Consider the following 17,950-nt stretch of genomic DNA (forward strand, 5'->3'; position numbering starts at 1 on the left):
AAAAAGTAAAGATTATTATAGAAGCTTATTTCAAAGTTGTATTCGCTGTATGCTTCGTTTGGAAAATGAAACAAAACGGCACATGCCCACAAATTTGGAGCGCAGAATATATGAAATACGACATTAAATGACAACATGACATACACAAAGGCGGCCTCAGTCAGCATCGGCATGGGGTGGGGAATGGGGGTGGAGGTCGAATGAATGAATGAAAAATGCCACTTGTAGTGGGTTTGTCAAAGAGGGGGTGGGGGGCTACAGCTGCACTGGGAACCGCCGAGACCAGTACCACCAGCACGGCCAGCGCCGTTGGACCTTGCACGATGAATCTGTGAAATGCGGATGCTTGTCATGCCAAGGTACGTTCATTTTGCGTTGCATTACATTGTGTGGTCCTCCCCAAAAAATGGGACAGCAGTAATTCCATGTGTGCACTGGCTATAAAAGGTCTACACATCCATGTCTAAATTTCAATTTTTGTGATGGAGAAAAAAGACACTAATGTGAATCATTTCATGTGACCCTTAACATGTGCAACTCGATCAGCATTTAACGTCAAATGCATTCTTTGGTTAACCCCAAATGAAGTTAGGATGTTCTAATAGGCTTTTTGTGCCATTTTTGTGTTTGCTTTCTATTTGTAAACTTTAGGTATTGTGTTAACTGACTGTTTATATATAATTCCTTCCACCTTGAACAAGACAGTAACGTTTTCCAAGTCAGCAGAAAAGTTCCTGTTTCTTTTTTCCCCCACCAAGTGGCAGGGGTTGTTTGGATAGTATCTGACACGACGTGGCAGTTGTAGGACTCAGACGCAGAGGTCCGGGTTTGAGGCCAAGGCAAATATTTATTAAACAAAAACAAATCCTCGTTTAGAGGGAAAAAACAAAGGCTATTAAAAGTTAACTAAAGGCGCTCCAAAAAGGGAGGATGTCTAAACTACAAACAAAACAATATCATTCCTAAACAAAAATACAAACCAAAGTTATGACTCGATACAGGACAACAAGGCTGAGGACCAGGACTGGCTTGAGCGGCTTTGACGAAAACACTTCGGCACAAGACGGGAGACGCAGACCATTTAACACCTGAGGGTAATGGGAAACAGGTGGACGCAATCAGGAATCAGGTGCGACGCTGACGCCACACGAGGAAGGGCAAGTGACATGAAACGAAAGGAGTCCCAATTTTCAAAATAAAACAGGAAATGACAAGACAACCTCACCGCGGTGTGACAGTATCCATTTTTTTCGCTGAAACTGAATTGGTGGATTGTGGGACGTATCGGTGCTAACCAGTGACGTAAACAGTTAACTTTGACGGTGCCATTAATTAACAGCGTGACTAACCATGTTTTGAACAATGCATATTTATTGGCCGGTTAGTTTTTTTGTTTTGCTTTGGTTTGTGTCTATTTCAGCCAGAAGACGTCGAATATTGCAGCAACCAGAAGACTGCATTCAATAATGTTAAAAAGGCTTTGCACCTCCTCAAAAGTCCAAGCATGAATCTGTTTGGAAGCCATTTTTGTCCTCTCTTCATCGTTAATGGCAGCTGTTTTCCCGAGGTTAGGGTTTGCGCAGCTGCACGTTAATAAGGACTTGTCTGGGACCAATCATTGGCCTCCAAAATAATTACGTCACGTTTTGGAACCAGGCTACTTTTTTTTTTTTAGAACCGCAAAGGAGCAGGGACTAGAAAAAGCGAGTAGAGTAGTGTAGCGTAGAGTAGAGTCGCGTAGATGGGGCTAAATGCAGAGTAGAGTTGATACCGGTGGCGGAAACGAGGCTTTACATTTGCAATTTAATGACCCAAAGAAGTGTTGATTCTTGCAGTTTGCGTTCAAATAACATTTTGTTGCTAACCGTTCCATTGAGTTAAGAAAAAAAGTGTTTGTCTTCTCTGACCCCTTCAACATGGAACCTGCTGCAAAAGGACTGGAAATGAATAGAACTTATCTCGTTGAATGACCACAAATTCAGATTGAGAGCATTTCAGGCAGACGACTCAACTTGTATCTGTTTTGTCTAGTATTTGTTTTAATGTCATTTAAAATTTGGAACTGTAGCTCTGATGTATTTCTTTTGAATTTTGTTGCAACTGCAACCCTGCTGCCTCTTGGCCAGAGGAAAAAAAAGACGTTTTTAATCTCAATGGGACATTCCTGGTTAACGAAAGGAGAAATAAAATGTAAAATATGTCATACATGTTTCTGATGTATCTCACACACACAGCTTGTAATTCACTGAACCGACTAATCAGGCAATGTTTTAATGCGAGCCGTCGTCCAATTTGACTCTCACTTCTGTCGCCACATTCTTGTCTACGCCCACCTTACATTCACACACACACACACACACACGCTATCACGGTAGCCTCCCGTCTTTTTCAACGCGTCTTTTGTCATGTCACATCCAACAAGACAAAGTAGGCTTGTGCATCCACGGGCGCTCACACACACATTTGTCTTCGTAGCGGGGACATCTCATTGACATAGTGCACTTCCTCGGCCCTTTACCCTAACCTTCACCCTCACAACTGATTGAATAACCCCAACCAAAACCCAATTCAAACCTAAACTCTAAAACCAAGTCTTGACCCTCAAAAAGAGGTCTGAACTTGTGAGGACCACTAAAATGGGCCTGCAAGATCAAGTCCCCACAATGGTCGTAAAACCGGGAAAAACACGCGTGTCAGGGTTGTGGCTCGGTAAGCCCCGCCTCCTCCTTCCTCTCGATGTGTAGGTAGGTGTGTGTGTGTGTGTGTCTGTGGTCAGGCGAGGCAGCTCATCAGGTGGATGAGATGCAGCTGGAGCAGCAGCCAGGTGCGGGTGATTACATCCCCGGTCTATTTAAGCCGGCCCGGACCGCACCTCGGCGCCAGAACGTCTTGAGTAGACAACCGGTCAGTCGTGTCGACATGACCGCGCTGTTCTTGTTGCTCATCGCTGCTCTGCTTGTCCAGGTCGTCTCCACCTCCACCTCCACCTCCACCTCCATCTCCACCTCCACCTCCACCTCCAACTCCACCTCCACCTCCACCTCCATCTCCACCTCCACCTCCACCTCCACCTCCACCTCCATCTCCACCTCCACCTCCACCTCCATCTCCACCTCCACCTCCACCTCCACCTCCACCTCCATCTCCACCTCCATCTCCACCTCCACCTCCATCTCCACCAGCCCCAGCCTCGCTTGCTCCCCTGCCTGCCTGCCTTTACTGTATTAAAACTACTTGCACCAGACTTGCCTGTCCTGTCGTAGCCCTAACCTGCACTTCGGTCCTGTCCGTAACCCCCCCCCACTTAACAACGCGTGTATGGGCCCCATAATGTAGCAAAGACAAATACACAAACACACATAAAGACACAAAAATATATGCACAAACATTACATTAACGGCAATGACATTTTCCACAGGCAGCAGCAGCAGCAGCAGCAGCCATGACGTTGTCCACAACTCTGTCCTCACAAGGCTCCTCCCCTCAGATAAGCCACTCCCACACCGTGCCGCTCCTGAGCCCGGCGGCGAGGGATGCGGGCGAAGGACAGCGGCGGCGCATCCTGTCCAAAGATGGACGCAGCAACGTGCTGATCGAGCACGTGAGCGGGCGCCAGGCGCTCTACCTGCGCGACCTCTGGACGACCTTCTTGGACATGCAGTGGCGCTACAAGTTCTTCTTGTTCTGCGCCACCTTCGCAGGCACCTGGTTTCTGTTCGGATTGCTGTGGTATCTGGTGGCCGCCATGCACGGTGACTTGGCAAGTGAGTGCAAATCTTAGCACAAAAAATGTCAATCAGTCGATGGGAGAGTACGCTGGCATGTCTGTCTGCAGCTTCTCCTTGTCGTTTTGTATTGTTTAAGATTTTTTTCAATCTTTTTTATTCCTTTCTTCCGGGGCTATACTCAAATTGCAGCAAAACATTGACATTTTTGGACAGTTTTGTGTGGCTGTTTAACATACTTAGCTTCCGATCATCTCCAATCAACTTTTTTCTTTTTTTTTGTAGTCTGGGTCCTTCATCTGGAACAATGCTAGCGTTATAGTTTCCGCTAGCTAGCCCGCCCCAGCCGGGGAGTCCGTCCCAGCTTGCCCTAACGATTACGTCCATATGACTGGCCCAACTGTCTCAGTTTGGCTCTCTGCACGTCTCTCCCGGTCCCGGCAGCGTCTTTCTGCGGCCCGCAGTTCCTGGCGAAAGGTTGTTTACTGGCGGCCCCTCCTTCATTGCTAACTCGTCATCAGAGTGCCGCCGCTACTGGAGCGAATGGAATGGACGGCTATTTATATAGCGTTTTTTTCAACTCGTAGTGACAAGAAATGTCTTTTTTTTTCATTACTTTTTATTCATTTCCATTTGCTACGCCAAGCCCGTTCAACGGATCCAGTAGAAAATTTGCCATAAAAAGCCTTAGGATGTTGCTCATGCCTCAGATTGAATATTGTGACTTTTTGGCCGAGGGCGTGTTCAATACGGTGCCGCAAAGACTAGTAATCCACCATAGCAATAAAAGGTGCTGTTACTTGACTGAGATGGTCCTATCTTCTCAAAATGTCACATATTTGATGACAGCACAAGACTAAAGATCGAATAACTTATTTTTCACCGTAGTGGTTGTGCTGAGAAATGATGTTGCCATGGCAATGCATTGTCCCTATTTAGTGTCCTAACATGGACCAAAACGTATGGCAATAATTCATATTTTAATAGTTTATTGTGACAATAAAAAAAAAAGCAGCCCCAGCCATATGTTAAACCCAACAGAAAGTCCGCCATTTTGGATTTACTTCCAAATTTTGCCCCATTTTTGACCTACTATATAGAGGTCACTTTTTAAAGATCTCCTCCCACAGATTTGATCCTATTTACTTTTGAAGTCAAATAAACTTAGATTCCTGGAGTCATATGTAACCTATTTTTTTCAGGGTCATAGGCAAGGCCAGGTAAGGCAAGTTGATTTTTATAGCACATTTGATACACAAGGCTGCTTTACACAAGGAAAGACAACACTTTTAGGAATCAACAAACACAACAGTTACCAACATTCAGCAGCAAACAAGAGAAAACAAAAGTCAGCAGCAAACAAGAGAAAACAAAAGTAGTGTGAGAAATGCTTCGGACAAGTGAGACAGACACACTGCACACTTGGACCCGCAACCGAGGGGCACAAAGGTGGAAGCGCAAGAACTGCGACACGGCCCGCACGTCGCAAACCAGAAACTGAAACAAAGCTGATGTGTGAAAACCCAGAAGTCGCAAGTCCCGCCTCCTCCACCGATTCAACGACCAGAGGAAGAAGCAGATTGTGTTTGAATTTCGGTAGATGCCGGTGTGGTGGATCTGGCATGCACGAAAACCTCCACCAAAGAGGGGAGCCCCGACCCCGGCCAGGACAGAGCAAGCACAACCCCGCAGGGCCCCCCAGGCCGCGGCAGCGCCACGGCACAACCCCCGGGCCCTGCAGGGTCCACCGGCCGGAGAGAAAACCCAGAAGGCAAGAGCGCCCCCCACCCCAACACGGCCCGCGCCCCAAGCCCAACGCAGCAGAACGGGGCACGGCAGGCCCATCGGGCGCCCCACCGTGATGTAAGCCCCGCCCATTTGTGTTAAGCCACACCTACCTCAGGTGAAACCGCACCCACGTCCGGCTTATGCCACCCACTCCGAATCCAGATACAAATCCAGATCATTTGGATGGTCGAACAGATACAGATACAGATGCTCATCCCTAGTTTTGGGTTCGGTGACAGGTTTTTGCTCTGTGTGAAAGTTTTGAATGAATTTTTGAATTTTATTTTTTTTACATATTTATTTTTGGGATGAGTAATTTGGGCGCACATGCGGCTTACAACTGAGTGATGTTTTGTTCCCTCCAGACTTGACCCCATCAGCCAATCACACGCTGTGCGTCACGGAAGTCCGGACGCTGACCGGCGCCTTCCTCTTCTCATTGGAGTCCCAGACCACCATTGGATACGGCTTCCGGGTCATCACGGAAGAGTGTCCCGCAGCCATCGTCCTGCTCATCTTCCAGCTGGTCGTTACCATGGTGATGGAGATCTTCATCACGGGCACCTTTCTCGCCAAAGTGAGCCCCGAGCACGCCGTCGCCCCGAGCACGCCGTCGCCCCTCGCCAATGGCTTCGTCACTCGCTTCCTGTGCTCGCAGGTGGCGCGGCCCAAGAAGCGCGGCGAGACGGTCAAGTTCAGCCAGCACGCCGTCGTGTCCACGCACGAGGGGCGGCCGTGTCTCATGGTCCGCGTCGCCAACATGCGCAAGAGCCTGCTGCTTGGGTGTCAGGTAATGTCAACCGTGGCCATTTGTGAGGGTTCGTGAAAGGCCTAAACTGAACCATTCATTGCATTTGCAATTAAATCGCGGTTTGACAAAACACAATTACGTCATTCTGAAAAGCTGCGATTTAAATGCTCATTGAACGGAGCGGAAGGAGGAAAATTGGGCGGGTCAGGAACGTCACCACTGCAACTAAAGCCTGACGCCATAAGTGCACGTCATTTTGGAGATTTTTTGGGGGTCCCATGAGACGAGTGTCTAACATGTTTAATGTGTTTGATATTGGTTTTAAAACATTTCACCGTTGTGAGTGATGACTTTTTGGCTGCCGTCGTGTCGCGTGTTTTGTAAACTGAGTGTACATGCAAGTGTGCGGCAGCAGCTGATGAATTTGACTTGTCCTATATTTTGAGGCTAAATATGTGGCCAAATGTTGAGTGGTCCGATTTCATGAAGAAAAATTCAGACGCTCATCATTACTTACCGTTATTTAATGTACATGTATTGTAGCGTTGGTGAACTAAGAAGGCCAAGCTGCGAACAAACAACTCTTTAATAACAATTTGCAAGCAACTGTCGGCCGTAACCGTGTCAGAACGCAACAGCTCGGAACGCGCTTAGCTTACCGATACAAAAGTCTGTATTGCATTCACGGCCCGTCCAGACAATGGAAAACTACGCAACCCACCCACAGGATCGCTCGAGAGTGGTTTAGCTTTAATAAAACAATTGCACATTTTTCACCCACAAAAATAGTCCAACTTTTTTTCAACTTGATTTTCACGCATGCGCTAATGTAATGCGCACTTCGCTTTTTATTTTCATAGTATATATTATGTCGCTCGCGCCATGTTTTTTTCATATTCGCAATGCATTGTGGTCTACATCAACCCAGTTAAGTGAACCCTCGATGTTCACTACTCTTCAGAGTGCATTGTGGGTAATTTGGAGTGCCCTACATTTTGGTTTCATTCCGACCCCTAAGTAGGGCACTGCAGAGGGAGGAGGGCGCACATTCGGACACAGCCGCGTGCTAGCTTGAGTCGCTAGCCTAACACACGGTGATAGCAAATGAAAGTCTTTCAAATATTTGCGCTATTCACGTTGAGAGTTGACCGTATTCAAAGCTGGGCCGCGTTGACGTTCAGGTGACCGGCAAGCTGCTGCAGACGTCGCTCAGTGAGGAAAGCGAGGCGGTGCATCTGGACCAGCGCAACGTGTCCTTCAAGGTAGACACGTCCAGCGGCAGCCCCTTCCTCATCATCCCCTTGACCTTCTACCACATCATCGACGACAGCAGTCCCTTGCAAGCCTGGGCCGCCAAAGGTAGATCTGCCATTAGGTCACACATGAGGTGACTTAGGGCCCTAATCCAGGTCCAGAAAGTAAAAACCCTGCCGCAGTTTGGCTTTAGCCCCAGGTGCGAGCTAGCTAACTCCTTGGGTGCTTGGGCGCTTGGGCGCTGCTAACGAGCACGGTCTGTGGCCTGTGACCTGGACTTGCCATCTCTGCGGGGTCTCAGGGCAGGTCCGTTTGAGAGCCATAAAGACACTTCGTCTGCATCTACTTTCCCAGGTGGAGGCTGGGCGGCGGACTTCGAGCTGCTGGTCATTCTGAACGCCACGGTGGAGCCCACATCAGCCACCTGCCAGGTGCGCACATCGTACCTGCCTGACGAGATTCTCTGGGGCTACGAATTCCCCCCCGTTATGTCGCTGTCCACCTCGGGAGGCTACGTGGCCGACTTTACCTTCTTCGACAAGGTCGCCAAAGCCAAAATGCCGCCGCCGTCCGGCAAGGAGGGAACGGACTCAGTGAAGATGCGACTGGAAAAGCGATACCGGGGACAAGGGCAGGATCGAGAAGGGCGGGCCCGAGACAGCGGCGCGCTCAGCATGCGCATCAGTAATGTTTAACAGAAGACAACATCACGGTCTGTGGCCTATGACTTATTCCCACATCACTTCACTTGAATGGCTTTTTAACTCCACGAGCAAGTCACTTAAATAACCTTAGGAAACAGTTTTTTTTTTAGGTTGGAACATTAACATTTCATATTGTGTTCGTATGCTCAACATACCTCTAATAAAGTCTAAAAGTCAACTTTGAGATGTGTGTGCTTGATGTGATATAAACAATTATCTTCACGCATCTCACAAGCACAATTTAGCATTTAGCATGTGCTGTCTGTGCAGACCTGCCTTAAAGGGATATTTGAGCCATTTACAGCAGTATAAAGTTCACATTTTGTCCATTATTAATATGATAATTTCTTTATTTTTTCAAGTACAATACATTTTAAAACTAATTTCACCATTTGCTGCCGACTGAAGATGACATCACCTGTGCTGAGGAAGTAGGCAACAACCAATCATGGCTCAGTTTGCTGACCAAACTCAAAAAACAGGTGAGCCATGATTGGTCGTTACCTACTTCCTCCAGAAATGGCAAATCCAGGTCCAGGAAGTAAAAACCCTGCCATAGTTTGGCTTTAGCTTCAGGTGCTAGCAAGCTCCAAAGCTGTGTAAATACATGTTTTAATACTTTGTCCTTCACTACCAAAAACGTATTTATTTTTTGTTTTTTTTATGCTAGAGCATACAGAAGGCTTTGATGCAGCTTCTGACCTGAAGAGATAGCTTAAAGCAATGGTAGTATTACAAAAACAGCCAGCAGGTGGCAGCAGAGTATAAGAGATCGGCCATGTTGCAACAAGTGCCAGTGTTTTCAACAGGTTTGTGAATAATGATGAAATGCTAATTGCTGCAAAACGGAAACAGATACAATGAAAGAAGAGACTCTAATCTATCTTTTGGTAGGTTCCATGTTTTTATAACAATAGAACACACTATTCTGTGGGCCTTGCAAAATCAGTCAAAATCCAGTAAAACAGCCGGGAGCGAAGGGGTTGCTTCAGTGAAAATGGCTGGGAGTGAATGAGTTAATGGCATGTTTGAAGGTTTCAATTACTGTGAATAAAATATTTTTCTTCCATCACTCTTGGTTTAATTGGCTTGTTAAAAAGTTCCCATTTTTGTGTCACCCCGTATTTGTTTATTGTTCAAATAAACATTGATTGTGATCTAGTAAGGCATTCAGTTATTTGTGATCAAATACACTATAAATGTGGATGTTGGGAGGTATGTGAAGCAATTTTAGATTAATACACTAATATGCAACATTTTCATTACAATGCTGTGAACTAAAGTGGGCCGGTCTGAGCCCTGAAATTCCAGGGCTGAAAATGAGTCCCGGTCCAGCTTGTGTTTGTGTGTATTGAACTTGCTGCCTGCCCATCTTTTGATTTGTCTCTTTCAACTGCCTACCCGTTCCGAGCAGTGGTTAGCGAGACAGACAGCATCCATCCATCTGTCTGACTGTCTATTTCCGAGGTGGCAAATCCAGGTCCAGAAAGTAAAAACCCTGCCGCGGTTTGACTTTAGCCCGAGGTGCTTGTTTACCTGCCAGGGAACGAGCTCGCTAGCATCAAACTGTGGCAGGGTTTTTACTTTCTGGACCTGGATTTGCCACCTCGGGTCTACTTCTCTATAGAATACCTATCAAGCTGTCGATCTCTTTTTTATTTAACCCGTCTATCGCAGTCTGTCGTCTGTGGATTTACTTGATCCATCATCTAATCTAGTTTACTGACTACAGTATACAGCTGCCTGTCTGCCTGTCTGCCTGTCTGTCTGTCTGTCTGTTTATCTGTGTATTTCTCACTGTCTGTCTCAGGGGAACTGAACCTGATTAGCTAAGATTCCACTTGTTCCCTCAAGGGTCCGCCCTGCCCTTAATAATACTAAGCTCCACCCCTTTCAGTCTTCACTGTCTGCAGCACGTGTTGTCTTGACCCCGAGGTTGCAGAGTCGGACCAAGTTGAAAGTGCGATGGCTGCTGGTGGCCTGGGCTGCATCCTGTGCTCCGGCAGTGCGTGGCTCATGCTAGCCATTCTCCAAGGTATGTTTTAGATGATGCCTTAGTGGAAGTTGAAACGGGTCGCGCTGGTCTAAAAAGTCACGTCGAGTTAAAAAAAAATGCTATGGAGTCTTGACTCTTATTTTTTTTTTTGTGCTTGTCAGCTCGTCCATACTGTTGCACTTCCTCTTTGCTTCCAGAGCGTTGTTGTCGTTGTTCCTCTTTGTAGGAGTTATGAGCGACACGGGATCTTGTGAGTGCAATTTAGTAAGTTACACATGCACATCTTGTCTTTTTTCACACCTCAGGTTTGGTGTGAGCACAACTTACCAAATCTCCACACATTAAGCAACGCGGCTGAATGTGACTTTAGCGGGCCATGACGGAAAAATGAAAGCTGTCAACTCTTTGCCTTGCAATGGAAAAACTGCAAGCATGTACCAGGGTTTGAGACTCCGCATACGTTCTCCTGTTATTATGATTATCAAGGAAGTGGCACAAAACAAAGCAATGAAGGGCCCTCACAACCCTTTGGCACTATGAAACGTATTTATTTATTTTGGGAAAATGCCATAATTAACCTCTACATATGCATCGATTTTTTCAGGCCTGATATATAATCAACATTTCACGAGTTATCGTGCATGTTTAGACCACCAAAATCAACATCATTTTTCATGGCAACATCGCCGCAGCAACAGCGTTCTAAGATATAAAAAGCTTTGCTTTTACTTTTCATCTTGAACAACTTTACATGAAATCTTTACATGATGTGTGTGCATCTTTTCATTCTTTGTTCTTGTCCATGTTAAGAAGCTCAGAATCAGCATTCTTTTTTGGAGGCACCACGGCAACAGACAAATGAAAAATCACAAATTCGCGTTTCAACATCGCGAAGGCTTAAACATTCTTCCCATCAAATATGAAGTTGACGCGGTTAACCCGCTAGGAGAAAAACATCCAGGAAAAGAGAAATGATTTCCGTTTGCAATATGTGGCACGACCACGATGACGAGAGTTGGTAGACGTCTTCAGGCCTGGACAACGTTTTGAGAAAATAGGATCATCTTGGTCAAGTTAAAGCAGCTTTTATTGTCACAGTAAATCATCAGAATTTGGCCACGCCCTTTGTCGAAAAGTTACAATATTTGGTCTGAGGCATGGTCAACATCTTCAGGCTTTTCTGACACCTTTTCAACTGGATCCCTTGAACGGGCTCAGCGCAGTAAGTTCAAAACGTAAAGAATGACTTTTCTTGTCACCACTATGTGGCGCTATGTGTGTAACCGTATTTTATCATATAGATGTCTTCATGGTAGGTATTAAACATTCCCTCCTTTGTGGTGAAGCAAATTTGAAATGCAAAATCCCACGTAAAATTCAGTTCAAAAGTCTGAAACCAAAAAAAACAACAACGAAAAAGATTTGAGACTTGAAAAAGAAAGATCTGAAAAACAAGTTTAAAAAAAATAAGATCTGAATCTGAAAAGACAAAACATGCAACTGAAAAAAATATTGTCGCATCGTTGTTTGTTCCTCTTTACAGAAGTGCCGGCAGAAGTGCCGGCAGAAGTGCCGGCATGCCAACGTGTCTTCCATCGACAAGCAGGCGACGTGGTGGAGCTTCCATCGTGTTTACCGGGCGAAGACGTCACCTTTGCACGTTGGACCTACCGAGGCATTAAAGTGGCGTCCTTGGACGGCGAAAGCGTTCATGTGGAAACGGGCCGTTTCACTGGTCGACTGCAACTCAACCACCGTAACTTCAGTCTGACTCTGAGGGACGTCACTCCGGAAGACTCGGGCGACTTCAGCTTCGTGTCGGCGGTCAACGACAGCCAGCGAGAGACGGTGCAAGTCACACTGCAAGTTTATGGTAATGCCTCGAAGAAAAGGGGGTCGAACCCACCACTGCTGCGCACGCAAGATCCATAACACATGCACGACATCAATCAATCAATCAATCAATCAATCAATCAATTTTATTGCATTCATTTTTAATAGAAAAAAGACAATAAAAAGCAATATTCAAGTTCAAAGTAAAGCAAAGGAATGAAAGGGGACAGAAAGAAGTCAAAGTTGTCTTGTCTGTCCCGACATGTCATCATCATTGCTCTCTCTTTTTTTGTTTGCGTGCGTGTGAGTTTGTGCTCTTTCATTGACCTGAAAAAACCTCTTATAGATCCCAAACCCTTCACCTTAACTTCAGGGTCTCGCCAGAGTCGTGAAGTTGTCGGGAGAGCAAAAGAAAGAAAGATGAAACAAAGGCAAATCCGGCACCAACCAGACAACACCACGTGTAACTCCAGATCTGATCAAAAGAATAATATCCAAGTCCTGATCGGGAGACAAACGTGCAATTCCGATCCAGTCAGCAACAACGCGATCGGCCCGATTTCCGATCATGCCATCGGATTGGACATCGCTAAAAATATATATTTAAGCACGATATGTGCACTACTCAAACAACATCATGTTTCAACATGTTAATAACATAATAAATACAAATTGTAAATTAATACACACAATGAATGCTATCCAAATTTCAATAAATGAAAATGACAAAAGTGGAAACTCCTAAAATAGTTGTGACAAAACAATGACATGAAACAATGGTTCGACGCTCACATTTACAGTCATTCTGTAGAGTACAATTGACTCTATTTAGAGTGGGACCAAATACAAACCCAATTCCCAAAAAGTTGCGACACGATACAGATTGTGAATAAAAATTGAATGCGATGATGTGGAAGTGCAAATTCCAATATTTTGTTCAGAATAGAACAGAGATGACAGGTCAAAAGTTTAAACTGAGAAAATGTTTACACGATACAAGCTGATCGTTTTTTTAGTATTTGTTTTTAATTTGGTGTATTACTTGTGTGCAATATTTGATAAATATATTGGAAAAAGCTATGCCCTTATCAAGCGTTGCGTTTTGGCAAGTAATGTTGGTATGGATCCGATACCAAGTCAATACACGGCCAGTATAGCCAATACTGATACTTTTTTAAAATGATGGCATGTAATTATGATTTTTTTTAAATTAAGGTTGCTGCTTCATAGAATTGCTGATTCACAATCAATTTTCAACCTTTAGGTATTTTTGTGTTAATTAGGACAAAGTTGATTGATAAATAGAAAAGACTTGTCATTTACTTGTCAATCAATGTTTGCCCCCCAGAAACACGACAACCATAACAAATCAAAAACATCTTCAAGAAAATGCACAAAGCGATGATAGGAAAAGAAATGGAAACAGATACTTTATCATATACTGTTCAAAAACTACAATTCCCAGCTCAGCCGCTCTCTCGTGTGCCAGTTCCAACTTCACACTCTTTCTGCAGAGCCCATAACGGCGGAACCTGTGCTGAGAGTCAACATCAGCCGGCACGCCGCCAATCACTCGTGCGGCGTTCTGCTGCACTGCAGCGCCCCCGACAACGGGGGGCCGGTGGACTACATATGGCGCGTGGGCAACACAAGCCAGAGCGGCGCGTGGCATCGGCTCAGCGTGCCGCTGTGGGCCGCCGCCACCCGTGTCACGTGCAGCATCTCCAACGCCGTCAGCGTCAAATCTGCCTCCATCTCTGTGACGTGCGCCAACGACACGGCCTCAAGCGCGTCAGTGACACGTGAGGAAGCTGTATTCTTTTCTTTTTTTCTCCACCGAGCTGCCATTCATGGCGATGACATCGTTGTTTTAGATACGCTGAGCTTTGTGGTCGCGGTCGGCGTGGCAACGGGGGCTTTCTGCGCGCTCGTCATGGCCGCCATTTCCGTGCTCGCCTGTCGCCGCAGGCGCCAGCTAACAAGTGAGACACGCCTCCCTATCATTTGACAAACATGCCAAAAATAACTCTCGCATATTCAAAAATCTCCTACCCATAAAACAAACAACAACCCTCTCACGCTTGCTATAAAACCTCTCACGCTAAAAAAATCTCACATGCAGTACATTCAAATAGCTCAAATAAAAGCACACTCAGACTAAAAGGCCTCACACACACATAAAACGTTTTATTATTCGCCAAAAAACACACACATGCAACGTGTGTACATGAGAGAGAGAAAAAGAGAGAGGGAGAGAGAGAGAGAGAGAGAGAGAGGTTTTAAATGTGAGAATGGAAAAAAATGTGTGGGTGAGAGAGAGAGAGACAGACAGACAAACAGACGCTTGCTTATTGAATAGCGAATGCTTGGGGAGAGAGGGAGGGGTTTTTTTTTTTATGTGAGAAGTTTTTGGGTGTGTGAGAGGTTTTTATGTGCCGTTTTTTATTGTTGTGTGAGATTTTTTGGGTGGTATGAGACTTCTTTTCATGTTTTGGTGAACATGTTAAAAATGTTATGGCAAAAAGAAAAATGGTTTGAGAGTATCGAGTTTGAGAATGTCTGCTGGTGTCTTGGCAACATTTTGCAGCACACAACAGCGACATACAGCTGGAAATGTTTTTTTGGGCACGTCCCACCTCACCTATTTCATCCCGTTTCATGGATTTTCCTGTTTGCAATTGCACAGGCGGGAAGTCGGAGGAGGCGACGATCTACGCGGACATTTCCGACACGGCGCTGGAGTACGCGAGTGTGCGTGCTACGGAGCCGCACCCTGCGACACCGTTGGTCCCCGTGCAGACATTCTATGACCAAATCCAGCTGAAGCGCATGGCTATGCATGACCACGCCCCTTAAAGCGCCATTTTGTGAAGAGAAGCACCTGAAATAAAAGCAGTGTAATAACAAAATGTCATTTTTGGACTCCCTGCATACTTCTCGGATTTGCATATTTGCAGATTTATTTATTTCAACATTTCTGGGATTACACTCCCGACCCAATTGTTCTCGTTTTTCATGGAAAATATACGTCAAATATTTAGCGGCATCATTTGATGAATTTTGGGGGGTTGGGGGAAAATGTCTTTTCTTTTCTTTCCCAATACAATTGAATGGGCATCGATTATGTGAGCATTTGGTGGCCCCTATATGTAGCATCCTCGGTGGAAAGAAAGGCGCTCTCGACAACTGATGGTTCACAACTTTGCTTACACTTTCCTTTGTTTGAACGCACCGTAAGAGCTACAATACAAATAAAGAGAAAATGCCATTAAGAACTCAAAGGGGATGTTTTGTGTATCCTTTTTCCGTATTTAAGCTATTATGTCACGATCCATATTTGTTTGCTTTGGTATTTGGTGTCCAGCTGTTTGCCAGCCTGTGGCGACCAATCACATGCCCAGCGGTTTCCCATTGCCTCGTTGCCTTGCTTGTATTTAGTTATGGGCCTGCTAAGCGGAGCAAGCAGCAGCGAAGCAGGCACATATGACTATCCTAAACTAGCCAAAAAAGGCTTTAATGTTATTATTTATTTTTTTCTGCTAAAATGCGGCCCGAACCGTAGATCGCACCGGGACAAATGAGGTATCAAACGATGCGGCTCGATCTGACTCGGTGCGGCATTATTTTTCTAGGAATTCCCAGTTACCATGGCGACGCTATTCCCCAAAAATATTTGGCTAAGGTGTCAATTAGTACCTTTATGTTCACTTTAAGCGAGCAGAAGTCGGACTTTGGCGCCGATCTCCTCCTCCTTCGTGTTCATTTCGCCGTTTTTCCCTCTTCATTTTCGATCAATCATAAGTTTTTCAACCTGCTCTCATTTGGTCATTTTTCATCCGATTAAAAAACTGACAACTCGCTCGCGTTCCCCAAACCCTTGCCGTTCTAACGAGCCATTTCTGAAATCTGCATCTTCAACCGTTAAGTCGTGAGAGGCTTTTGTTTGAGGTGAGCGTAATCCTATACAAATCAATGGAATGTGGCTGCGTGACGTCAGTTGGTGCGTGAATGTGCATGTTTCTTAAAGGGGCAGTAACACTTTTAGTTGATCTTGATTATGGTTAACTTCCACATTTCTTGACCGATTTCAACGGTTTCAATTTGAAACTGTTCAGCTCATTTAAATGTTGGTTAAAAACAAATGTGTGTGCGTGAATGTGCATATTTCTTAAAGGGCCAGTAAGATACTTTTAGTTGATCTTGATTATGGTTAACTTCCACATTTCTTGACCGATTTCAACGGTTTGAATTTTAAACTGTTCAGCTCATTTGAAAGAGTCAGCAGGCCCATTCAAAATTTCCGCGGAAAATTTTCTAGTTCCTGGTTTTTGTTCAGTTCCTGTTGGATCATTTCATTTGCATTTCGCTCCTCGTCCTGGTAAACTTGTCTATGTTGACACAAGGAAGGAAGGAAGGAAGGAAGGAAGGAAGGGAGGGAGGGAGGGAGGAAGGAAGGAAGGGAGGGAGGGAGGGAGGAAGGAAGGGAGGGAGGGAGGGCGGACCCGGGCGCAGGAAGTTGGTTGGCCTCAACGGCAGCAGTTTGTTCACAAACTCAAAATCACCTCGAGCGAAGGCAAAAAACGCTGAACACAAATTGTTCAAAACTGGAGAAAAAACAGGGCACTCCAAAAAAGGGACAACTAAAAATCCTACCATTGCACGATATGAAAATGTCTTAAATCTCAAATGTATCCACCCAAAGTATACTCGGCATGTGAAATTTGCCCTGGCTGCTGATTTATCACCCTACATGATCAAATGTCAAAAGGCCGCACTCAGAAAGTGCTGTGGTTATTTCAGTGGCGACGCGCTCGCACAACGTGCTGACGCTGGTCCGTTGCGCAGGTGACCCCAGTTCAGTTCCCGGTCAGGGCGGTATACTTTTGCGGGTCTTTTTTTTTCCCTCTCTGATGCTTTCTGTCGAAAATGATGATGCCCTGTCTGCGATTGGCTGGCAACCATTTCAGGGTGTACCCTGCCTATTGCCCTAAGCCAGCTGGGATAGGCTCCAGCACCCCCGCCACCCTTGTGAGGACAAGCGGTTAAGAAAATGGATGGATGAATTCAATGTGATAGTACTGTGGATCTCATTAAAGCATTTCAATAATAAATGATGTTCTATTTCAAAGGCAAAATTCAAAACAAACCAAGAATCAGCAGCACAAAGCTCATTTTGTTACTTTGTACTACTGCACATTTGCATACATATTTTGAGGGGGTGGTGGATTATTCACTTTTTCTTTCCTATGATAATATTTCTTCCTCTTATGCTGTCCAATACAATTACAGTATATGCTGATTACTCTTTTGTAAATGATATTGATTGGAAAAACTCTCTTGTAACAAATAAGGTAAAAGAAGGCTCACGTCAAATTCTCCACAAATGTTATCCCGGTAAATCAGTATATGACCAAATTCAAAAGGGCCATTGATGTGTGACGTGTTCTTTCTGTCGAAGTCATCCTGAGACGGTCCAGCACCTCTTCTGGACCGGCTTACATTCTACCACTTTTTGGAAGGACTTTTATGGATTTCTTACTTCACGGCTATGACTTTTTAAAACTTTTTTTTTAATACTGTTTGACATCATTGCGAGTCTACGTGTGATGTCTTGTATATGTTTGCTGTTCTGCTTATGTGTGCCATGTTGTGACTGTTGATTTCAACGTGTTGAATTAAAGTATTGTTACGTAGGGAGCGCATGCAGAGCCGCTCCCAAGCTGCTTAGGGTTAGTGGAGGAAGAGCAATTCTCGGTTGGAGCAAAAGCTGTTAATTAAATATGAATATACAATATAATAAAGGTTTCTATATATTATATAATATATACATACATATTTTATCATTTGAGCCATGCTTGCATTCTACTGAATTCACTCTTCTTGTTGGTTTTAGTTCTCT

At 45.1% G+C, this 17,950-nt stretch overlaps 2 protein-coding genes across 4 annotated transcripts; both read left to right on the forward strand.

Moving 5' to 3' along the window:
• The first annotated feature begins 230 nt into the window (after positions 1–230).
• Positions 231–9,200, forward strand: LOC147159072 (ATP-sensitive inward rectifier potassium channel 10-like). 3 transcript variants are annotated; one of them, XM_086059446.1, is made up of 6 exons: positions 231–359; positions 3,419–3,764; positions 5,879–6,090; positions 6,172–6,303; positions 7,446–7,623; positions 7,873–9,200. In XM_086059446.1, exons 2-6 carry the CDS (start codon positions 3,443–3,445, stop codon positions 8,211–8,213), a joined length of 1,185 nt encoding a protein of 394 aa, XP_085915572.1. In that variant the 5' UTR covers positions 231–359; positions 3,419–3,442; the 3' UTR covers positions 8,214–9,200. The 3 variants fall into 3 exon arrangements, with proteins under 3 accessions (XP_085915572.1, XP_085915575.1, XP_085915573.1); XM_086059449.1 differs by having other exon boundaries at positions 5,879–6,051; XM_086059447.1 differs by lacking the exon at positions 231–359 and adding an exon at positions 1,002–1,129.
• A 925-nt stretch (positions 9,201–10,125) lies between these two features.
• On the forward strand, positions 10,126–15,319 carry LOC147159073 (uncharacterized). The gene is made up of 5 exons (XM_086059690.1): positions 10,126–10,257; positions 11,762–12,091; positions 13,566–13,853; positions 13,926–14,033; positions 14,738–15,319. The coding sequence occupies exons 1-5, from the start codon at positions 10,188–10,190 to the stop codon at positions 14,905–14,907; spliced, it is 966 nt and encodes a 321-aa protein (XP_085915816.1). The 5' UTR covers positions 10,126–10,187; the 3' UTR covers positions 14,908–15,319.
• The last annotated feature ends 2,631 nt before the right edge of the window (positions 15,320–17,950 follow it).

Source organism: Leptonotus elevatus, chromosome 17 (genome assembly GCF_054856555.1).
Source record: "Leptonotus elevatus isolate MCC_2025b chromosome 17, RoL_Lele_1.0, whole genome shotgun sequence".
In the NCBI taxonomy this organism is placed as follows: Eukaryota; Metazoa; Chordata; class Actinopteri; order Syngnathiformes; family Syngnathidae; genus Leptonotus; species Leptonotus elevatus.